The sequence below is a fragment of the Barbus barbus genome (genome assembly GCF_936440315.1).
Source record: "Barbus barbus genome assembly, chromosome: 20".
Classification (NCBI taxonomy): Eukaryota; Metazoa; Chordata; class Actinopteri; order Cypriniformes; family Cyprinidae; genus Barbus; species Barbus barbus.
The window spans coordinates 26,549,675-26,575,262 of record NC_136748.1 but is presented as its reverse complement, the minus strand read 5'-3'; the positions used below and the strand labels follow the sequence as shown (position 1 = coordinate 26,575,262).

General features: G+C 35.1%; 1 protein-coding gene across 2 annotated transcripts in view; it reads right to left on the bottom strand.

Annotated features, from left to right (window-relative positions):
- mipol1 (mirror-image polydactyly 1) overlaps positions 1-25,588 on the bottom strand; it is a 72,844-nt gene that overhangs the window by 13,898 nt on the left and 33,358 nt on the right. The window contains exons 9-12 of one of the 2 annotated variants that reach the window (XM_079442817.1): positions 22,961-22,994; positions 21,472-21,642; positions 14,629-14,736; positions 5,393-5,493 (exon numbers count right to left, since the gene is read on the bottom strand). In XM_079442817.1, coding sequence (XP_079298943.1) covers positions 5,393-5,493; positions 14,629-14,736; positions 21,472-21,642; positions 22,961-22,994 — 414 coding nt within the window. The remainder of the gene's footprint in view (positions 1-5,392; positions 5,494-14,628; positions 14,737-21,471; positions 21,643-22,960; positions 22,995-25,588) is intronic. The other variant, XM_079442818.1, reaches the window with a different exon arrangement.

The following is a 25,588-nucleotide window of genomic DNA, read 5'->3' as shown; positions in this document are numbered from 1 at the left end:
TTAAAATTCCATTCACTGCATTCAACCAAACATATGCTACTCGTTAAAAACAGCAGTGTGTGTTGGTCTAGTTATAAAGGTTGCCAGACAGACGACCTGAGGACTCTGTTAAACATTAACCAGAACCGTAAGATACCTGATCACAGGGGTGGGATCCCAACGAACCTGCCCTCTAACTCTACAGCCCAGTTAAACATTAACACTGCCACAAAAAGCTATCAGATGGGAAATGTAAAATAACCTTTTAATAGAGAGCATTTATCTACAGGCAAAAAAAAAAGTACATAGAGACCGCAGCCAAAGCAGAGACAAACATTCTACTGACAGGTGTCTATAGCAACCTGAGGTGGATATAAACTAACTACCGACCACATCCCACCGCCAACCATTCCTTACACCAGTCACTCATGCTGACAGTTGCTGATAAAGCCCGTGGTTGTTTCAGTATGTCTCGTTCCCTCAATAGAACACAGAAACATGAGAACACACCCAATGGTGAACACAAACACCAAAGTTGTGATCACTCGTTCATGAAAACAGAGAATTTCTTTTGCTGAGCCTGGGCAGGAACGCTGCTGTGCGTTTGGATAAAGCAGGCGCTGCTTGCTGGGAGGAGTTCCATGCAATCTACAAAATGTATTTTGCTGCACAGAACGGCGAAGACGGCTAATGCAGCAGCTGCAGTTTGCTCTGTTTTGGGGATAAAGTCGGTTAATGCCACAGGCGTTATAAATATCACATAAATTCAAAGTTTCCATCTAGCAATGTGGCATAACTACTGGTGTTATCAGCGTCGAAGGATTTCTGCGAATAAGTCATTTCAGCTCAATCGGCAGGGGTTTGAATGAAAGGGGGAAAACACAAGAAAATGGAAATAAATGCCACTGATAATCAGTTCGCTGAGAGATGAATGATTAGAAATCTCTGTAAAGATCAGACAACTTGCTACTGTGTTACCTCATATTCAAAGTTAATAATAAACATAAATATCAAATACCAAAATGAGAGAGAGTCTCTGTAAAAGACTGGCTCAAATCCGTTTATATATGTATGTATACCATGCATTAAATTGATAAAAAATTATAGTAAAGACATTTATAATGTTATAAAAGATCAAATAAATCCTGATTTTTAAAAACAAAATTTTAATTCAGATGAAAATTCAGCTTTACCATCATAAATAAAACAAAAAAAAATCTAAAAACAAAACAAAAAAACAACTACAATAAATAAACAGACATGTGTGTGTGTGTGTGTGTGTGTGTATATATATATATATATACATACACATACAGTATACACACACACACACACACACACACACAATTATAGAAAATCGTAAATATAAATATTGTGAAAACTATAAAAATAATCTATATGCAATTTTGTTCTTATAATGTAATACATGTTAGCATTAACAATAAGAGTTATTGTTAATGCTACTCCAAAGATGTTTAAGGTTTTTAGTTCTTCTAATTCCATAAAATAACAAAATATGATATAATATCAATGATATTATGAAATGTGTTGATGATTTTTTTTGATGAACATGTCATGGAAGGCCGTTTTATGCTTACAGGTCAGTTTAGTAAGACCATTCAGACCAGTGGGTCAGATTTAAAAGGTCATGAGAAAAACCTGAAAAAGAAAAAATCAGATTTGAGCTGAAAATCGAAACTGGGCTCTTTGGCTTACGGTGTAGTGCAAGAGTATTGGGAAAAAAATGTATGTGTACGTTGTATCTGCTAATGACTATCGAGCTGCAAGTGTTGACAGGTCGAGCTGTTAGCATGTGTGATAATGAGCGATCACTGGGGAGTTGGACCGTACGGGGACCTTTGGTGTTAATACACATCTATCCAACGCTGTCTCTCTCCCTGGCTGACGCTCAAACAAAGCACCTTAAACTCACAGTCTAACCTCTCCTTCACCAGCCGGCCAATGATAACCCATTAAAACAACCCACCCCAAGTGCACAAAATTTCCTAAGTGTTTCTCTTTATCAGCGGGAAGCGTGTGTACGCTACACTATTCGGAGCCAGTTCTATCAGAGCCCGAGGTTCACGCCGTAGACATGTTTTTCTACCACCCCATTCTCTCTCTCATCTGTTCGCTGCCCTTTCATGTGCCACAGACTGTCTGTTATCCTAAAAGACACAATGGAGGTGGTCGGGCAATCCTGAGAGCAAACACACGCAGTCATACTCTGGCCTTTGTTGGGCCTGGAGGATTCTCCTTTTAAAGGTTCAGTGCTGCAGCCACATTGGCAGGGGCTGGGGACCAGCGCTGGACACCCTGACGCTTACACAATGCAGATTGTCTGAGAAAATACAATGTGTTCCTTCTCCTCCAGCTGGGACAGACAGAAAAGACTACAAGAGTGAGAGCTCTCTTCTCAGATTAAGTGAGTTTGGGTGTGCAGCACCAGACGCTGAACTGATTTACTTTAGAAGGACAGATTTCAAAGCAAGCAGTTCGTAGATGCCTCTGCTGAGCACCAACATCATACACACACCAAAAAACAATAATTATTAATAAAACCTGAATAGTTCTTTATAAACATTAAAAGATGTTTGGAAGCATTTTAAAATAAGGGCCAATTTATTCATATAAATTAACGGATTAGGTACCATGAACTAGAAATGAACAACACCTTTACATTTAAAAAAAAATCTAGTTTAATATTAATTAGAAATTTATAAATATACACAAGATTTGTTTTAAAGAAATTAATACTTTTATTGAGCAAGGATGCATTAAATCGCTCAAAAGTGGCAAAAAACCCTATTATTTTAAATAAATTATCTAAAATTATAAATATAAATAAATTTTATTAAAATAAATAAATTATATTTCAAATAGTTATTTATTATATTTTAAACAAATGCTGTTTTTTTTATTCATTAAGGAATGTGTCAAGTCTTCCACACAAATATTAAGCAGCACAATTGTTTTCAACAATGATAATAATCAGAAATGTTTCTAGAGCAGATAATCAGCATATCAGAATGATTTCTGAAGGATCATGTGACACTGAAGACTGGAGTAATGATGCTGAAAATTCAGCTTTGCATCACAGGAAAAAATAGCATTTTAATATGTATTAAAATAGAAAAAAATATTTCACAATATTTTAGTTTTTTTTTTAAATCAAATAAATGCAGCCTTGGTAAAAATAAACATTCAAAAATCTTAATAACCCCAGACTTTTGCAGCACACTATTGTTAATTGTTAATTCATGTTTGTCCATAAAACATTGACTAATGTAAATTTATCCAACTTAAAATGTTAAAAATGTATATGTATAAATGAGCAATAATGTAGACGAATAAATATTGTAGAAAACCTTATTGCAAAGTGTTAGCAAAAGTTCTCCTACAGCATAACTGGGTGGTAAAACCCTTTTTGGAGTTTAACACAAACACGCAATCATGCACAATGAGATGCGGAAGAGATCTAATAAGATGTGGCGAATGCAAATGGAAAGTCCTTGATACACACGGATGTACGTCTCGGTGAAACCGGACAGAGCTCACTTAACCAGCACGACCAGTTTATGAGTCTATCAAAGCCGTCCTCACTGACAGATAAACCCCAAGTAAAGCAAACAAGCCCTCTGGCTGGAAGACAAGAACCGGGGAGGGAGGGTCTGCGGTAGTCCATCACGACCACTGGGAACGCTTCGGTTTGGTTATTTAAGACCCTGACTATCATTTTGAATAAAACCTTAAATAAGCACAGAGTTCAACTCGCAGGCCAAAACAATCAGATGTTAGGTGGTGCAGAGACGTTTGTGGTCGGTGCCTCTGGAGGCTTTTTTGCGCTGAGAATCCCAGCATGGACAGACCTCTGACAGCGTCTGCAGGAGATGTGGCTCGAGATCACAACTTCACGAACGCTCCAATCCTTGAGATCATGAGTTTGCGGTAATCTAATGACTCACTGCACTTAAGTCGAGCGATTTATTTTTCTCTGGGCAAAGCAAACAAAACACATAAAAGCCAGTTTCAATGTTCATAATCTGTTATAAAGCTGGATGATGATGACTCATAAAGCTGGATGATGATGCATACTTTCTGCTTCGATCAATAATGAAATTAGGTGAAATGAGTGACAGGCAATGAGGGTCTTTTTAAATTATGGAAGTTTTGTGATACAGAAACCACCTCATTGACAGCTATTCTACTGCTGGCTGTCAAATACATAACCAAAAGGAGTTATACAAGTAAAATAAGGTTTATACTGTGTACTAACGTACCTGCACTCTTAAAAATAAAGGTTTCGAAAAGAACCTTCTGGTGAACAGTTCTTAAAAGAACTATTTTTCTTAGTCTGAAGACCATTTTAGTAATCTAAAAAAACGTTTTCCATTTCTGTGCAATTGAAAGAGTCCATAAATGTTAAACGTTCTTCATGGAGCCATAGATGCCAATATAGAACCTTTATTTTTAAGAGTGTAGGTACTAGTCTTAACCTCAGATCACTTATGCATACTGCACAAAAAATGGATAGTGGTCTCTAGAATGGTTGGACGGGAAACTAAGTTACGTTTATGAGCTCCCAGGCTGCAACAATGAACGTTTGTGGTGCAAACTAGTCAAAAGTCTGGCTAGATAAAACTATGGGGTAACACTTTAGTATAGGAACCAATTCTCACTCTTAACTAGTTGATTAGCATGCCTACTATTAACATATTGTCTGATTATTAATACATTTAAAGCACATATTCTGCATGACTATATTCTACATCCATAATCCTACTCAATATAGTAACTTAACAACTACCTAAAGTCATTGTTAATGGCTAGCGAGAACTGGACCTTAAAATAAAGTGTGACTCACTTTAGATTAAAAAACACTACTCACTATTAACTAGTTGCTTATTAGCATATATATAACTAGCATATTGTCTGTTTATTAGTACTTATAAAGCACATATTAATGACTATTCTGCATAACCATATTCTATATCCCTTAATCCTATTCAATACCTAAACTTAACAACTTCAAACAACTACCTTACTATTAATAAGCAGCAAATTAGGAGTTTATTGAGGGAAAACTCTTTGTTAATAATGCATGTGTGTTCTTTAAAAGCATTACCAACTATGGTTCTTGTGACATGCATAAACCTCAAGAATCCAGAGATGATGGACTGGGCCCTTTAAAACAAAATCCTCTTGGTTCCTCACCTCTGGAATGGCATGCAAAGGCTTTCTCTTAATTCCTGCACTAACACCAACACATTATCCATCACCTGAATTATTACAATCCTTCAAAACACTGCACCTTTGTTTATTTATAAGGTCACAGCAGGTTCCAACAAACTGTAAAATGCATCAAGTGAGTGGTTTAAGGAGTTACTGTGCAGTGTAAGGTGAGGTGGTTCACCTGTGATACCTGCGAACGGTTTGCAGCTCCTCTTCTACTGTGTGATTGTGCAGCAGGGCTTTATCTCGTTCTCTCTGAGCTTCTTGAGTCTCCTCCTCAAGCTGTAGAGATTGGAGAAATGCATGTCAGATCATATCGCGCTCTGTTACAACACAATGTTCATGTATGGACAGCTCAAACGAAAAACTAAACCTTTAAGAAGCACAAAGAGTTACATGAGGTGAACAGCACAGCTGATATGGGTTTTACCGGTGAAAAAAACCCTAAAAAAAATATAGATAAAATAACAAAGGAAAATAAATAATGCATAAATAAAAATAGTTTAAATGACAATGGAGAACTATTAAAATTAATTAGCCAAGCGGACATGATTTCTCACCAATGCAGAGTCTAAAAACTGCCAAATATTTGACAATCAATTGTCCGATATATTGATCTATACAAAATAAAAAATACAAATACTAAAAATATGATGCAAATCAATTGTTGTAACAGTAATGAATCAAACAAAATAATTAAAAAAATGTTGCATGGACCGTGCTTTAATCAGTATGAAGGGAACATGCCACATTTTCAGTGTTTCCGTGCAAGCGTTATTGCGAGCATTAACGCAAGCGGTTTCTCCTACTATTACGTAAAGCGTACTGGTCTAATGAAGAGCAATCAAACATTAAATAACATAATTTCATATTTATTTTCATTGTTTCCTCAACTTCAGATCAGGCAGAACTCAGCTGTTATTCATCGCCAATGCCAGACAGACAACCATCTGAACTTCATTCATTGGTTCGTGTGCACGAGAAACTCAGTCTGAGGGAGACCCAATTGACTCTATTGTCTCCTAACTCAGCACTTACTCAGCAGCAGTGTGTCGTGAGACCGAGGAATCCCTGGGCCGGTGGGTGCGGGGAAGGCCGGGTAAACACTGTCCCCTACCTCTCAGTGCCTAAACCTGCGGCACAATAAAGCCCCTGCTAATGACCTGCCGTTGAAACAGATGTATTGATGGGCTCATCCTATCAACAGCTGGGTGAGCAGACAGACACAATGGAGACTGTCTAAACAAACATGACAACCTGTGCTACTGTAAAGGCCTGCAATATACTCATGAGAGACGAGGGAGGACAAAGACAGGGAGAGTTGGGAGATAAACAGAGAAGAGGGGGGTTAAAAGAGAAAGACAGAGGATCAACATGTCCGTTTTCTTTTAAAGAAATTGTTTACCCCCCAAAAAAGATCTCCATGTTATTCCACACTTGTATGGGAGGAATAAAAGAAAAAATTCAACTTTCAAACAAGACAAATAAGCACTTAAAGTGCTTGTGTGTAATATTCAAAATCTTCAGAAATCATAAGATCGGAGTAAAAGTGCAAATGACATTTGAGACTGAAAAGGAAAGATTTACTGAAAATACTAGGTAAATTCTGGCCTGTTTTTCATACAAAGTAATCATATTGTAATCTAAAATGTAGAGCACAAGACATGTAAACTAGACTAAGAAAAGTCCATAATAATACAGCCCAAAGTACTGTTAATATAAAGGAATGTTGCACATGAATGACGAATTGCATAGTTAGTTATCTATATAATTATCCTCTTTGGTGTGAACTGGCCTTAAAATGTATTTTTTTAGTTCTTTTTAGTAAATATCACATTTGTTTGTCATATTTAAAACAGCAGCTCAGACATTCATCAAATTGTGTAATTTTGTAAATAATGACAATATTTATATTTCATTGTTGAACTATTCCTTCGAATGAATGCAAGACGTGGAGTTATCATAAGTGACTCTCTAACTTTTTCTATACCCTGGTTTGTTGAATTGAGCCGTGTCATTGATAGGCTTGGAATTTCAACAGTTTTCTTCAAAAACACATGAATGCTGTCCGTGCCTTATCTTTGGGGTGTATCATAAACTGCGATAAAGCTTGAAAGCTTTCATCCTTCTGGATGCATTGTCTGCAAAACACATTCAATTTGGCACCTGTTTGAAAAAGAGCCGTATCTTATCAAGATGCACTGGATGGGAGTTTCTTTTTCACTAAAATCAACTTCAACACAAAATCCGCAATGCTTCACAATGATGTCACTTGAAAGTTTTGCTAATGATCCCATTAATATGAAAACATTATGTTCTCTGAACATTTAAAATGTCATTGTCCAGTTTTTTTTTTCTTAATGTTAGAGAAAACATAAAGGGAAAATTCCATTTTAAAATTCTGCAAACATGGGAATGTCACTTGACTTGAAAACTTTAGACAAACTAAAATAACTAACAATTAAAATGTTAAAAGAAAAACATTACATGAACAATGTATATTTTTTAAATGTGTTCCAAGAACGTTTTGCTAACATGCTCAATAAGTCATAAAAATGTTATTCTGATTGCTCTCTGAACATTTAAAATGACCAGAATTTTTTTTTTTAAACATTCAATTTTATAATTCTGCAAACATTATGGAAATGTTACTTTTAAATGTTTTCTCCATCATCTGAAAGTAGGCAATTAAAATGTTTAAGAAAATAAAATAACATTTTTGTGCTAACGTTTTTTTAACAGTGTTATTAAAAATCAGGTAACCTTAAATAATTACTGGAAAAATAACTGTTCATAACTTTGAGAGAACCTTGCCAGAACTTTCTGAGAGCATTCCCTGTTAACTGTGTGAGCATGTGTACCGTTATACATCTCTGGTGCAGCCTGTGATTAAAAATCTTCAACTGCAGGCTAAAGACACAGATGCAAAAACAATCTTTGCATGCTATAGATAAGTCTGCATGCTTTCTCATTACAAAGCATGACTGTAACGGAAACAGGCCTCCGATGCATTGAAATCCCTGAAACACTTTTACCCATAAGCGCATGCAGCTTCTGCTTGTGCGGCCCCAATCATTCTAATTACTGGAGTGCAGGTCTCGCAAGTCAAAGAGAACATCAAAAAGCCACAAACCTCTAAAGTCAATATGTACTTTTCTCCAACAGGGAGGGGAGCTCGACTTCAAAGCGCAATTCTTTTAATCTTATGTATTTTATCAGCATTCATTACAATATTATCCAAATTAGGTTCCCAGAGTAACATGTTAACCTGTAGAGATTAAGCCCTGCAAAGGAGGGTCGCAGCCTTGACCTTTATGAGCGAGCGTTTGGTGGGGCAGAGGTGGGATGGTCGTGGCCTTTCTGACCCAGTGGGGAGAGGAGGATGTGATGGAGGTTATCAGCGGTGTCACAGTCCGCTCCGTCGCTCTGACTGGAGCTCATTTAAAGCTGCACGGCCCGTATCATGTCAGAGGTCACTGAACTAAGGTCACATAAACGGTTGTGCAAAATGTTAGAAGGGACGTATCATAAACGGGATTTTTCTTGCTCTTTTGAAATAACTAAAGAGTTACAAAGCACCTCATTCAGACCATTTATGAAATCTAAGCTGCAAAAATGTGTTAAATCATCATGGCTATTACGTCAAAGCAATAACCACATTAACATATGGCCACCCACAAACATAATCTGTGTTTTATTTACATATTGAATGTGCACTTGTTGTGTAGTGTAAAAGAAGATTTTTTTTTTAAAGAAACCACGCATTCAGATAATATAATATTAATAAAATAAGTCCACTTAAGTGTAGACTTATCACCACAAAAAGCTGCGCTTGTTTTAATGTTTTAACAAATGTCAAATGAAAAGTTTTACTTTAAAGTACGTTAAATCATTGTTTTAATAATCTTTTGTCATGCTTTAAAGTACACTTCATGTATTTTAATGGTTTGACTAATATACCTAAGTGCATGCAAAGTTTATATTTAAAGTTAATATATTTTAAAATATACCAAATCACTTATATATGGAAAGTACAAATTATTTAAATACATGACATACAAGTTCCAACTGAAATAACAACAGAAATGAAACTATCATAAATAAATGAAACCATAAATACTTGTCAGTACATTCAGCAGGATGCATATTTCAAAGACAATATAGTTAAAATTTCTAAATTATAAAGATTTAGTTCATTCCTACTTATGTGGGGTAAAAAATATATTGAAACTATAATACATTCTCATTCAATTGCAATTATCATACATTAAAGAACCCAAAAACATAACATTCAGTTTGCACTGAAGTATATTCTTTTAATGTATATTATTTCCATAATAAGTACTCTTTTTGCTAAAGTATGCTAAAGTGTACTTCTTTTTCAGAAGGGGAAAATAGTCTGCTGCCAGATTAAACTCACATCTCTAGCCTGCACTTTTCCAACTTCTAATAAATGCATAAAAGTATCTGCTAAACTATTACCAAACTAATACTTATTCTAACTGTTGTTAGAATTTTAACATGTTTCACATGTAGCACAAATGTGAACTGGACTCAACAGGCGTTTCATTATAAAGGACTAATCCTGTGAAACGCATGCATCCTTCTCTATTTCCAAGCCATGTCACCTGATGATGTCTGATCAAACAAATTCAGTTCGACAGGACCGAGACAAAAGACTCGCATCCTCATCTGACAACAAAGAGCCCAAATACATGAGAGCCCACCTCCGCAGAACACACTCATAAATCTCTCTCATAACTCAGTGAGCACAAAACAGCAGAGCTGATGCCCCTGGCTTTAAAACGCCTATAAGACCCATACCTTCTACAACTAAAACATCCGCAAAGAATAGCATGCTCTGAAAGAGATGGTTTATGCAATCTTTATGAGGACCCACTATCATTTATTTGAGGGGGATTGAAACCAGGACATGATGCAGGTCAGATTCGAATACATGAGCACCAAGGCTCAATGTGTCTATAAGCATGTGCTCACCCAGAAATATAAATTTCATAATAATTTATTCACCCAAATGGCCCTTTCTTTTTTCTGTGGAACACAAAAAATATTCTGCAAAATAATTCCTTTTATTTTATTTACTCCATAAATTATTCAATTGTTTAATTACATAACAATGAAAATAAATAATAAATATATATATATATATATATATATATATATATATATATATATATATATATATATATATATAAAAAAGACAAAAGGAAAGAAATGGAAAGGAAAGAAATGGCTTTGCGTTTTATTGAAAATACAATTCATTCAAATATAATGATTTTTAGTCATAAATATCAATTATTTGAACGTGTAACCAACCATTTCTTTAAAACAAACACTTTCTTAAGAGGAAAACAAAGGAATTACTTGACATGCTTTTAAACTTGCTTTTAAAAAGACAACAGGACTGAGAACAATGCACCAATTTTCCACTTAGAAAGTTACCTGAGATTGACCACAACACATTTTGAATAGTCAAATACGTACGTTATTAGATTCAGTGAATATGTTTATTTTGGAATAGCTACAACAAGCACATGGCATCCATTTCATTTTTTTCTATAAGACGAAAGTATATAGTGAACAGGGACTATCAAAGTCAAAAAAGCACCATAAAATTAGTCCATAATTAGCTTGCTATATTTAAAGTTAGTTCATTCAATTCCAGACATTCAAATGTGACAAGATGTTGGTATTAATTCACTGATATTACATCTGGCAGGTTTGAATGAGATTTGAGGGCTACAGCTTCTACTTTTGTGTTCCACAGAATTTCAATATTTCTATCTAAACAGAAGGGCATTTTTGGGGAAACTGACAGCAAAGAGGCCATTAAGATAATATTATCCACATTTAATGGTCCATGAGGTTCAGAAATCAGAGTTAAAGGTGAGGTCTAGGCAGTGATGGGGGCAGGAGCAAGCGTGTGAGATCACTTCACTGCTGTCAATGCACAGAGAAAAGCTGCAGAGCAAACACAGGTGGTTCAGAGCGAGGGCAAAGCTCTCGTCCACATCCCCCACTCAGCATTTATTTTAGAGGGACTAAAACCAGCCAGCGAACCAGCATATACATGAATCTGTATTATGTTATTACAAGCAAATTCTAATCATTACAGACTAACTGTACCAATTCATTTTTGGTCATTTTTGTCCCTTAATGGATCTTGTTTTCTGTCAGGAGATTTCTTCTCATGAAACTGATCCCAACAAACCTGCACACACATTTTAAATTATTGTCAGGATTTCCTGTTAACATATTTTCTAAAACGAAGAGCCCAGATGAAATCAGCAGATCATTTAGCATTTTCTTTGTCTAATTTGGAAGGAAAAATTCAGCAGAAAACATTTAAATGTGTTAAAAAGTGCTAAAAATGTAATCAAATTATCTAAATGGCTAAAAATTAATATGCAATAGATTAAATGTGTGCCTGATCATTTTTCCACCTTAAAAGACCGTTTATACAACAACTGTCCATTTTAGATTTCATTTTTTAGTCCATGTTGACCATATTGTAGGTTATTTTTTACTGTGGGCAACTGGTGGCCACAAAGATAGCGAAACCTGTCCCACCATAAAGCTGGATGATAAATTTATTGTGACGACTCGGAGATGGTTGTTGAACAGGTTTTTGTACATGTGCTGAGGTGAAAATGAGACAGACTGAAGAGATAAAACAAGGAATAGCCCCGGGTACTATCAACTGACAAAAGTCACAAGCCAAAAAAAAAAAAACACTTTGCAGGTGCTTTGCTGTTCTGGTGAAAAATAATGATGAAATGACAACAAACGCTAAATATGCCCCTAATTTACATCTTCATTGAAAAGAGAAAAGAAAAAATAACTTGCCTATCTGTGATCATAATTTCCATGCTAAAAAAGAACACCGGTTAACGTTCTCTATCTCTAAAGAGTGTGGCGATTAAAAACCTTGAAATTAATCATCCAAATGAAATCCCTGAAAGTTAGTGTGAGCTAAAAGCTAAATATAAAGATTTGAGATGGAGAAGACTTTGCTCATCATCTTAAACTCAACTCTTTTTTTCAGCCTCCAGATTTCCTCCGGCTTTCTTTAAAGTAAAATGTCAATCGATAAGTGGAAGTCCTGTTAATTTTTAAATTGTTTTGTGGATATGTTCCTGGCACTGTTGACTAATTTTACGACAGCTGTTCCCATTTCGTTTTAAATTAAAAACCCCGCTCTGTAATCCCAGGAGTCAATCTATAATTAAGGGGATTTATAGAAAAACCAAGTGCTACATTAATAACAAAATTTAATATATTTCTTAAGCCATCAGCCGAACCGTCTTAAATGTGAAATATAATTTTTTTAAATCTTCAGAAAGCTTTGCCTGGAGACAGACTGGACCTTTTTATCAGATTATATATAATTATTATTTTATATCTACCAGTAGTCGTCACCATGTGGCACAGTTGCATCCCAGCATTTTCAGACCACAATCCACATCATTACGACTAAATATAAATAACCCAGCATCTACTTGTTAATCATAAAATCTATCACAAAACTGGAATTTCATTATGATCGGTTTTGCCCCTCACCATTGCTTCGTGTTCATCATATGGCTACACCATCAAAACAATTAAATACTGGCCTAGTAAACGCATGAATAAATAAGAATCTGAAATACATTTTCTTAAAACACTTTTTAAAATTAGGGCTCAATTTATCAAAAACAGCAACAACAATAAAAAATTAATTAACATTTGTTTTTATAAATAAATAATAATAATAATTTTAAAAACTTTTTTATAATAATATAAATAATAATTTATAATAATAAAAACAATAATCAAATTAAAATTTATTCAATTAAATACTAATACAAATATTTTATTTTGATCATTATTTAATTATCTACATATATTATTAACTTTGTTTTTATTATTACTATTAATAATAATAATAATACAAATAACAACAACAACAACAACAGTAATTTAATTAAAATTAAATAATAAATAAATAATTTACTTTTGATTATTATTTGATTATACACCATCAAAACAAGTAAATACTGGCATAGTAAATGCATGAATAAGTAAGCATCTGAAATACATTTCCTTAAATCACTTTTAAAAATTAGAGAAAAAAAAACCACCACCAACAACAATAAAAAACGAATTAACATTTGTTTTTAGAAATAATAATAATAATAATAATAATAATTTATTATTTATGAATAATAATAATAGATAATATTAACAATTTATTATTAAAAATAATAATACAATTGAAAACTAAAAATGTAATACAATTAAATAATAATAAAAATAATTTATTTAGATTTTATTTTGATCATTACTTAATTATCTAGATATATTATTAACTTTTTGTTATTATTATTACTATTCATAATAATAATAATAATAATTCAATGAAAATTAAATAAATTATTTATTAAATTATCTAGACATTATTAACTTTGTTATTAATATCATTAATAATAATAATAATAATAATAATAAATCTAGGTAATAAATATTAATTTATTTACTTTTCTGAGAGAGCTTTACCATAATGAATGATCAAAAAAGTTAAATAACAGCAAATATTTCACTGCCATTACACTGATATGTAGATATGCAAAGAATAAAACTTTTTTATGTTGAAAGGAAAAATACACACATTAAGTAATCAAATTAAATCAAATAAATCTGTCACCATGCTAACAATAACACAAGCTCAACCTCCGCTCTGACATCATCAGCCCAGTGGGTGGTGAGGTTAAGTGGATGATGACATCAAATGCAGTTAGTGCATTCGTAAAATCACTTAAGACGCAGGTTTGTAATGTGTTAATATGTGGTAAAGGTCCGGGGCATGGCCCTGACTCGGCACCCCTGCTGAAAGCAGCCCCCTGCTCAGCCCAGTCTCTCTCAGCACGTGTTTACTCAGCTCTATCTAATGACGGCCCTTTTACAGCACTCTGCATTAAACTCAAGGGCTCTGGCTGCATCAGATAAACACAGCAAATCAAATAGGCCCGTGTTTGCCCTGCGTCTCCCTGACAGACCCGCGGCAAGGCATCGCAGCACACTAACCGGCCTGTGTCATCCTAAAACCCTGTCAAACAGACACCCGGGGCCGTCAGTCTATCGCTGCAAATCACTGGAAAACAAGAGCAGGAGAGAGCAAACAGAAGTTAATGAATGATACAGTGGAGAGCGTAATGACGGGCTGATAAAGGGGCCGGGGCATCATATGCGGGGCCGCACGTACGGTTAAGGTCGGATTGGAGAATGGTGTTGTTGGCAAACACCCTGGCGTGTTACGTGTATTCGCTGAAAGCTAGCGCAGGCTAACCCAAGGGCTCATGACATTCATTTCCAGAGGCTTCTTCCCACGTGGGAGGTGTGTGTGTGTGTGTGTTTTACCTTGCTCGCTCGTTCCCGATTATTTTGGGCGGCCAGGTGGCGGGTGCTGTTTGCAGAATTATGGCACGGCTTTTTCACACGAAGAAGCTCTTGTTCCAAACGCTTGCACTGGGGAAGAGAGAGAAATGGGATTACTTGAATGCATTAAATCAGAATTTACCCAGGTGATTAGACCAGCTAAAAGACACTTGCTTTCACACTTGGTTGCTTTTGCATGAACTAAACAAGCCGAAATGATCTTAAATGATTCTATTAGGTCACTTTCAATGCACTGTTTCTGTACCGTGGGACAGATGTTTCTCAGAAATTTCCACCATGCATTATAGTTTATTATATTTACATTTTATGGAATATAATTGTTTTTTTCTTTTTTTAAGGAGTGGGCGTTATTATCTCGACAGAATCATTTAAACCGCAAAACTGGTGGACAAATATGATTATAACTTTTTTGAAAGCGTTTAAATAATATTTGCATTAGATGGCATGCACGTGTATAAGATTAAGCTTATTGTATTTGCAGGTTTGTATGCATGTATAAATATGAATATATAGTCAATAACTGCAGAAAGAATTATAATTTGTTTTGTTTTTTGTTAAGATTGTTGTTTGCATAAGAAAATTTGGAGGAACTTCTGATTTGACTATTAAGCTTATATGTACTCTATATATTTCCCCAATAATAATAATAATAATAATATTTATATTAAAGTTGGCTCAGGAACCATGTGAAAACCAGTTGCACTGCCACATGGAAAAATCATGTGTATGTAAGTCTGTTCTAAGAGAGGTGAAATCGCTGCAGGATACCTACATTCTCAGTTATTACTATATTTACTGTAAGAACCTCAGCACACACTTGCTGATATTACTCTCCGTTTGTGATCCCTGGAGGGACAGACTCATTTATGGTACAGTTCAAAAATAAAATCAATGACTTTTATGAAGAAAAATATGCACGAAATTCAAGAGACTGCTGTGGAACATCCATGGAGTTTAAACCACTAGCAGACACATGCTAGCGTTTGAGAGATGCCACTTAGTGTAGGGACCAATTCTCAAGATTAACTAGTTGTTTATTAGCATGCCTATTATTAACATATTGACTGTTTATTAGTACATACAGGTACATCTCTATCGTGAAAAAGGTTGCAATTTTTTGTCACTCATTTCAGAAAGTGAAACCAATATATTATATAGATTCATTACACAGAGTGAAATATTTCAAGCCTTTATTTCTTGAAATTTTGATGATTATGGCTTACAGATAATGAAAACCCAAAATTCAGTGCATGGAGGCAATCAGCCTGTGGCACTGCTCAGGTGTAATGGAAGCCCAGGTTGCTTTGATAGCGGCCTTCAGGTCATTGTTGGGTATGGTGTCTCTCATCTTCCTCTTGACAATAGATTCTCTATGGGGTTCAGGTCAGGCGAGTTTGCTGGCCAATCAAGCACAGTAACACCATGATCATTGAACCAGCTTTTAGTACCTTTGGCAGTGTGAGCAGGTGCCAAGTCCTGCTGGAAAATGAAATCAGCATCTCCATAAAGCTTGTCAGCAGAAGGAAGCATGAAGTGCTCTAAAATTTCCTGGTAGATGGCTGTGTTGACTGTGGACTTCAGAAAACACAGTGGACCAACACCAGCAGATGACATGGCAGCCCAAATCATCACTGACTGGAAACTTCACACTGGACTTCAAGCAACATGGATTCTGTACCTCTCCACTCTTCCTCCAGACTCTGAGACCTTGATTTCCAAATGAAATGCAAAATTTACTTTCATCTGAAAAGAGGACTTTGGACCACTGAGCAACAGACCAGTTCTTTTTCTCCACAGACCAGGTAAGATGCTTCTGACGTTGTCTCTGGTTCAGAAGTGGCTTGGTATCTCTTTTCCTGAAGACGTCTGAGCGTGGAGACTCTTGATGCACTGACTCCAGCTTCAGTCCACTCCTTGTGAAGCTCTCACAAGTGTTTGAATCAGCTTTGCTTGACAGTATTCTCAAGCTTGTGGTCATCCCTGTTGCTTGTGCACCTTTTCCTACCCAAATTCTTCCTTCCAGTCAACTTTGCATTTAATATGCTTTGATACAGCACTCTGTAAACAGCCACCCCTTTCAGTAATGACCCTCTGTGACTTACCCTCTTTGTGGAGGGCATCATTGATTGTCTTCTGGATCATTGCCAAGGCAGCAGTCTTCCCCATTATTGTGGTTTCAAAGAACAAGAGATACCTGGAATTTATACTGTAGGGACGGTTATTAACTGAAAATCAAATGTAAATATTCTAATATTTTGAGATACTGATTTTTGACTTTCATGAGCTGTAAGCTCTAATTAAAAATTAAAACAAAAAAACATTTGAAATGTTTTACTTTACATGTAATGAATGTAAAATATATGAAAGTTTCACTTTTTGAAATAAGTTACAAGAAAAAATGAACTTTTTCACGATATTCAATTTTTTTTAGATGTACCTGTATAAAGCACATCTTCTGTATGACCATATTCTACATCCCTAATCCTACCCAATAACTAAACCTAACAACTGCCTTAATAACTATTAATAAGCAGCAAAGTAGCAGTTTACTGAGGCAAAACTCATAGTTAATGGTTTGTTAATAGAGAGAACTGGACCTTAAAATAAAGTGCGACCAGTTTTCTTTTTTGTTTGTTTGTTTTTGTACTACTATTATTTATTTATCTGCATGTACCTGTAAAATCAATAAGCAAATGTATCAAACATATAATAAATACATAAAATAATAATAATACAAAAACTACAAATATTTTTATATTTAAAAAATAAGAAATATTTTTTAAAACCATGTGAAATATTTGTCTAAGGAATTATAAAGTTATTACATTTTACTAATAGTAATGTTAGATAGATATAATTAATTACACGGCAAAGCAAATGTATTAAAAAGAATAATTAAAAAAGAATAGAATGAGTAAAAATCAACCTAAATAAATAAATAAATAATCATGTAAATTATTTAGAATTACTAAATTCTGCATTTTTCCAACAAATTAAACTACAGGTCTTTAAGGTAAACGGTGTAAACTAAATGTATCTAAATAAATATTATGTCAAAGAAAAAAATGAGAAATTTAATAATTTCAAAAAAATTTGAAATTATTAAAAATCTGCAACACTTTAGTATAAGGACCAAATCTCACTCTTAACTAGTTGCTTATTAGCATGAATATTATTAACATATTGCTGCCTATTAATACTTATAATACGTATAAAGCACATATTCTACATGCCTGATCCTACCCAATAGCTAAACTTAACTACCTTACTACTACCAATTAATAAGCAGCAAATTAGGAGTTTAATGATGCAATAGTCATAGTTAACAGCTTGTTAATGGCGAAAATTGGACCTTAAAATAAAGTGGGACCAAAAATGCATTGCATTTTTCCTAAAACAGCATATAGGGTAAAGTGATTCTACACGCTTCAGGGTAAACTGTCAGTGTCAGTGGCTCAAATACTATAAACACTAAAACCATTATAAATACAAAATGCTGAAAATCATTTCATTACATTAAAATATGACTGAGTAGTACTACAACAAGTGCCTACACATAATTCCACAAAGCCTATCCTCATTTTTCCATACAGTACAAGACTCTCTGGCGGGCGGGCGGGCTGTCAGACAGACTTTAAACACACACTGACGTGACCAGCTCTTTGGTGGGTATTATTGTAAGCAGGCTTGTTTTCTACCAGTCCATATGTGCTCCTCTCCATGTGCACATTCCAGGATCGACGGACACTTACCAGGAATGTAAACCATCCTCACGGCCTGACAAGTCCCAATGTTTCAACATTCAGCCGTCTCAAAGAGTAGCGCTGGCACAAACAAGCCTCTCAGCCACCGACCCCACTCCTGTCTCTTTCCTCTGCAGACTAAAATAATACCACCGCTGTCCAGACAAAACACACAGCGCCTCTTTAGTGTCAGCCTGAGTTATGGTTCTCGGGCAGCAGATGTCTTTTAGGGGGAAACGTATTTTAATCAGAATGCACCTCTGCGGTGACGCAAAAGGCACCAAAATAGCTGCAGTTGGGGCGAAACGGGGCGTAGGAACAGACATATTAATTTTATTTGAACTTTTTAATCTATATTAACCAGCACAACAACACAGGAGGTCTGAACCACGTGGCATCATGTAAAAACGAGTGTAAAAAAATATCAGCTGAATAAGATCTCAAGACAACCCTAATTCGCCCCTCTCACTTTAACATCAGCACTCTATATCAAGATCAAGAGAAATTCAATAAGCGCCCGGCGCAGGGACATAACAAAGCAGATCTTATTCGCCGCGTTAACTGTGAGGAGAGGAAGGAAGTGAGAATAAGATTTATTTCCTCCAGCACTTATCCAGCTTTTCATATTCCGGCAGGCCAAAGGGATGTGGCGGCCCTCTGCCTGCAGCCGGGCTCTAATCCCTACGAGATGAGGAGAGAGATGGGAGGAACGGCAGGGGAGGGAGATATCCTTGAGGATAGAGAGAGGACCCATTCCCGTCTCAGAGGGATTAGGCATGGGGTTTGCAACTTACTTCTGAAATTGCCCCATGGATTCAGGTTTTTGGCTCCAATGAAAAAGCAGGGCGGCGTTTGGCAACGTGTGCTGGTGGGTTTTGGGCGGAGTTAGAAGACTGACACCTGGCCTTCTGCTCATATCAGAGAGGTTGACACAGGTTGTCATAGTCGAGCTGCCACTGGCTTTCCGGTTGAATTTATCTGCACGACAGGATTTATTTTATGAATCTGGCCTACATCCAATAAAGGACTCAGTCGACTGGAAGAGTGATACAAGTATATTTACACTTTTAAAAGTGCAAAAACTAAGTATAAGGTCTCAATTTATCCATTTTTTCTTGCAGTACTTTTTTTTTTTTTTTCATTTTTTAAACAAATAAGTCCTTATCTTACACTCCCTTATATTCTTGGACATTTAAAATTAATTGCTTAGTATATTAAAAGCATATAATATTAAAAATGTCATGAAATTGATTTAAAAAATTTATTAAAAAATACATTATTGTTCAAAAGTTTGGGATCATTAAGACTTTTTTCAAGGAAATTACTACTTTTATTCAGCGAGGATACTTTAAATAGATCAAAAGCGACTGTAAAGAGTTTTACATATAAATTTTTCTAACAATTTCAAATAAATGCTGTTCTTTTGAACTTTTATTTTCAATTAAAAAAAAACATTTTAAAATAAAATAAATAAACAATTTTCAATAAAGTACCTGAAAAATGAACCATGGTTTTCACAAAAATAAAGAAAAGAAAAAGGAAAAATTAGGTATCACAACTGTTTTCAACATTAATGATAAAAAATGTTTTTTGAGTTGCAAATCATATTAGAATTATTTCTAAAGGCTTGGGTGATGCTGAAAATTCAGTTTTGAATCAAATAAATAAATAAATTAGATTTTATAATATATTCAATAGAAAACAGTTATTTTATTACAGACTTTTTACAAAAACGCAAAAATTTTGAATGGTGACGTACTTTTTTTTTTTTTTTTCAATAAAATATGGCATGCAAAAAAATCTCTCCAGTACAAGCAGAAATAAGCCAGTTAGGTGGACTGGTTACTCTACAGTTAAAAGTCTAGTTTTACAGCTCTGATGTATATGTGCCAGAACTAACTAAGCAACTGTGTTTCTTATGCCACAAACTCTGCCATTATTCATTTATGAGTTTGTGCATACAGACACACACACACACACACACAAAAGAGATGTAGCGGTGTCATAGCACAGCAAGTCTTCCACGTAGCTGCATTTGTTCAGTTTGCAGCAATGGCTTTTTTTCTCCTGCTTATTCACTCCTGTCGGGCAGGGTTTTAAGCACCAGAGCAGGTCCAACAAGGAAAATGGAAATCATTTAAATCAAAAATATTCCGGCGTATCCAACCACAGAAATATTAGAGCACATTATACTGTACCTGGCAACCACCTACACAGATGAATTTACAATCAAATGAACAGTTTCCATTTTTACTCTTTATCTACACTATGTTTTGTTGCAGAATTTAATTTCTAAAATGTCAACATTTTAGACATAATCACTCATGTTTTTTAATAAAAAAGAGTTTTGCATCACTCGTATCCATTAATATTGATTACAGTAAATCACCCGTCTAAAATACTAAGTGTCACAAGTCTGGGAAACCAAATAGTCAGAAAGGCCTTGATGACCTGTACCATAACACCTGATAAAAGTTACAACACACACTACCCTCTGACCCAAACCAACACTGGGAATGACCGTTAGATACAATTCTGTGTTCAAATAATAAAATCAACCACATTATATAACACCAATTATGAAACGTAGGCAGCATTTATCAACAAAGAAATCCCAGCAAATACATGCACTGCCCCACACTTGAACTCTATGATGAAGCTGAATATCTGGATGTCAATATTTAGCTACCTGCTTGTTTGTTTTCATTTGATTGAATTATGTGTGTAGGAACGATATACCAAATATTTGAGGTTAGGCAGCAATATTTGTCCCTACATGTGAATTAGGTAGCTGGTGTGTTGATTCTTAAATCAGTGCAGGATCTGTGAATAAACACAGATGTATGTGCTTTAATAGACCAATAATCAAAGTCATCTTGCAGAGGAGTTAAAACGCAGGAGGAGAGATAGTCAATATTTAGAGAGTCGTATTTGATTTTTTTTTTTCTATGGTGTAAAGGTTTCTGGCTTGGTACACAACTACTGTGAGTGGAGTGTTTAGGGCTGGTGTGTGTTAGGATTGACCGTTAGCTGAGAGTGTGTGCATGCTGTAGGTTTGTACCCTGGTTAAAGCAGCGTCTCTCTCCTCTATGACGGCTTTCATCTCCTCTGAGGTGATCTGGGAGCGACGCTCTCTGGCCCTCTGGATCTGTTCGATGATGGCCGCCCCGCTCTGCTCGATAGCAAGGGCAGAGTCCGCGCTGTTAACCCTGTTCAACAACTCTTCCAGGTCCTGACCAAAACACACAAATGGCATCATATCTCATATCAAATCTAATACAAAATATCATTTCAAAAATCAGTTGATCACATTTTAAAGGAATAGTTCCAAAAAAATTTAAATTTATTCCCTTTGAAAATAAATAAGAGTTTGTTTCTTCATCAGAACAGATTTGGAGAAATTTAGCATTACATCATTTGCTCACCAACAGATCCTCTGCAGTGAATGGGTGCCGTCAGAATGAGAGTCAAAACAAGCTCATAAAAACATCATAATAATCCACAAGTAATCCATACAACTCAAATCCATTAATTAATAACTTCTGAAGTGAAGTACATTTTCAGCAAAATTTTCATTTTTGGATGAACTATTCCTTTAAGATTTAAGAACAAGAAGAAATATGCAAAAATATGCAATTTGGTGAAGTTGCAGACATTTATATGGCCAAAAAGATGAAATTCTGATTCCTTGTAAATCAATGAGATCTTTATAAGGGTATATTGCAGATTACTTGCATTTAAATGCATATAAATATCAGTCGTCACTCTATATATCTCTTAATACTGTGTCTGAGTACAACGATATTTCAATGCTTAGTTTATTGGTCAAAGCTCTGCATGCAATGCAGTACAATGATGACTGAGAGATGTACAAATAAACGCTCCTCAAAAGCCTGATGTATCATATTTTAACATGATTTTTTACATGAATTATGTGTGGATAATCAGGTAAACCTAAATTGCTTCAGTCCTGTAAGTGTTTAACTTGAAATATTACTAATAAGTTATTCTTACATTTTTATAAAAATCAGTGAAGTCTGTATCAATCACACAGAAGGCATGTAGTAGATCATGTACAACAGGATTTTCAGCAACGTTTTGATCATATTGATTATTTAGCGAAATATATATGTATCAAATTTGATGATACAGAAGCCTTTAAAATGTTAAATACGGCTGTAATCACTCTTGAAATTTTAATGCTTGACATACTGGTAGCTACAGCAACATTTTGGCATCTCACTATAGATGCCAATGGCCACTTATTTGCTATTTTTGATGAAGGAAACAGACGCAACTTGAGACGTCAAGTAATTATTAGCAAACCACTGTCAATCGAGGCACAGTTCAAAAATGCTCATCAAACAGCTACATGATTTAAGGTATCATTTACGTTCATGTGCAACAGATGTACAGAAAATGAACAATTTCTTCATCAGAATAAGCATCAAAACAAGCCTTTCCTGTGGCTGTGTTTTCATTTAAGACAGTCGGACAAAAAGGGAACACAGAACAATCAGAGATGAAATTCTCCAGTGAGGAAGGCTTACCACATCACTTTCTTCAGGTTTAATATTCTCCAGCCTGGAGAGAGATGGAGAGAGAGAAAAAAAAATGTGTGAGAGTGAGAAATAGAGAAATGAAATGTAGTGAGCTTCCTTGAGTTTCCTTTATGTCACACTGCAAAATGAGATCACTTCCCAAATCCAGTAATTGCATTCTGTGGGTTTTGGTATGAAAGCAGAAGACACACTCAGAGATATTAAAAGTGCCACCCGCTCTTGCTGTTATTCCACTGTAATGCCCATTCTGCTCAGAACTGACAGCGAATTGTTAAGTTATTAATGTTTACTACTTTATATGACTATTGGGATCAATTGTTCATATGTGTGGGGAATCGGAGAGACGGATTAGGCCTGAACCTTTAGTGCCACACCTGCCATGAGCATCTTTATAAAGGCAAAGACAACAGTAATTATGGAGCCAAATGCCTGGAGACACACGGGTCACACACTGTTGGAAATATTTATGATTTTGAAGGTTTTTCATATGGACCTCCATAACAAATGCACAGTCACAAAGATTTGCTCATGGCTAATGTAGATCAATTGCATGGCAAGTCAAATCTTGAGGTTTTGCAATAAATGTATGAAATATATACAGTGGGGTCCGAGAATCTGAGATCTCACTATAAAATAAATACATAAATAAAATAAGCGCAAATAAACAAAAAGTTGTAGGGTTTTAAAAAATTAAAACAAAATTATGATCATGTAAAATTTTAATTTAATTAAAAAAAAAAAAAAAGTATACTATTTCTAATATTATTTAAAATTATTAAAAAAAAAACATTAAAAAAAAAAATGTATGTACATTTACACTACCATTCAAAAGTTTAGTGCCGGAAAGATATTTTTAATGTTTAAATAATAATAAAAAAAAAATTATGCTCACCAAGGCTGCATTTATTTGATAAAAAATACAGTAAAAACAGTAATATTGTAAAATATTTTTACAATTTAAAATAAGTTTTCTATGCAAGTATATTTTAGCATCATTGCTCCAGTCATCAGGGTCACATGATCCTTCAGAAATCTTTCTAATTTATGCTGATTTGCTTCTCAAGAAACATTTTTTACTATTATCAAAGTTGAAAACCGTGCTTAATATGTTTGTTGAAACATAATCAAAAAAATTTTGGATTCTTTGATAAATAGAAAGTTTAAAACAACAGCATTTATCGGAAAAATTTATCTTTTGTAACATTACAAATGACTGTCACTTTTGATCAATTTAATGCATCACTGCTTAGATTAACTTCTTTATAAAAAAAACAAAACAACCCCAAACTTTGAAATGGTAATGCAAATGGAAAATATAATGTCCCCAGTGTATATTTATACTGCCAGTTTCACTGGTTTCAGAGAGAAATGACGGCAGGTGAATTGCAGAAATTCATCCTGCCAACTTTTACAGACCTCACCGGCGTGATGCTCCTTTAAGAGCAAATCGAATTCCTCCATCAGCCACCAGGCAGAAAAAACAACAACCCCTCCACTCATTTACAAAGGCATTACATGGATCTCCATCCATTATAAAGGTACATACTCATTCACACAATGGACCCAAGAGTGACCTCTCAAAATAAGGGCTTAGAACACGTGCGTCCATATTCCCTCAAAGATAATGGGATTCCACTTGGCTATCAATTATCATTTTTTTGAGAGAGGGGTCGGAATGGAGCCCTTGAACACAGCTATAAGAGGTATGCGATTTTATAATTAGATTTTGAAGAGATCTTGCGCTCATTGGGCGGCCAGAAAATGCATTTCATGCCACTTGATAATTGCGGTTCGAGCGACTTGAGTAACTATCAATAAATCATGAGGCCGACTGAAATATTAAACAGGGTGTAAGGTTATATGAATACCTCTAGAAAAGGACGTCAAGCAATAAAGAAGAGCTTTAACTCATATTTAAATTTAAAATATACTAGTTCTTGCATTCTCGTAAACATTGACGCTTTTTAAAACCACAACCGGTCTTGAACAGGATATAAATACTTCCGTTCCCTGGAGGGCATAGGGCAATATTCGTTTCGAAAGGCCCGTCATCAAATAACAGCACCAGTTATGAGCAGTTAAACATACAAGGAAGAAGATCATATTAATTAGGACCCAGCAGGCAGGGTGGTAAACGGCAAATATCCACAGGTCTAAAGCACGGGATTGATTTCCTATAGAGTGGAACTTCTGACTGACAACCAAGTATTAGGATGAGGAGACTCTTAAAAATATCACACCCCTCTGATATATTTCCAAACCAGTCGATATTGGATTTCCCCTCAAACCCTTGTCTGTTCATTCAGTTTGTCCTCTAGCAGGAAGAATAAAGAAGCTTCCCATCACAACGCTGAGTAAAGCCACATGCCTCGCGTGCTTCGCAAACCTTTAAATCCACTGCCTTTACAAACGCTGAGAAACTTTAACGGCTAAGGGTGGCCACAGAACCTAAGGCTTTCCTTTTATCACCTCACAGAAGCTTCTGGACCATAAAGTAAGCTTCAGAGTTACCTATTTATCAACGATAAATGAGTTGTAAAATGTGTCACTGAAGACGTTTATCAGAAAATATAATAATGTTACCAAACATAAGCCCTTTTCACTACTCCCATCAAT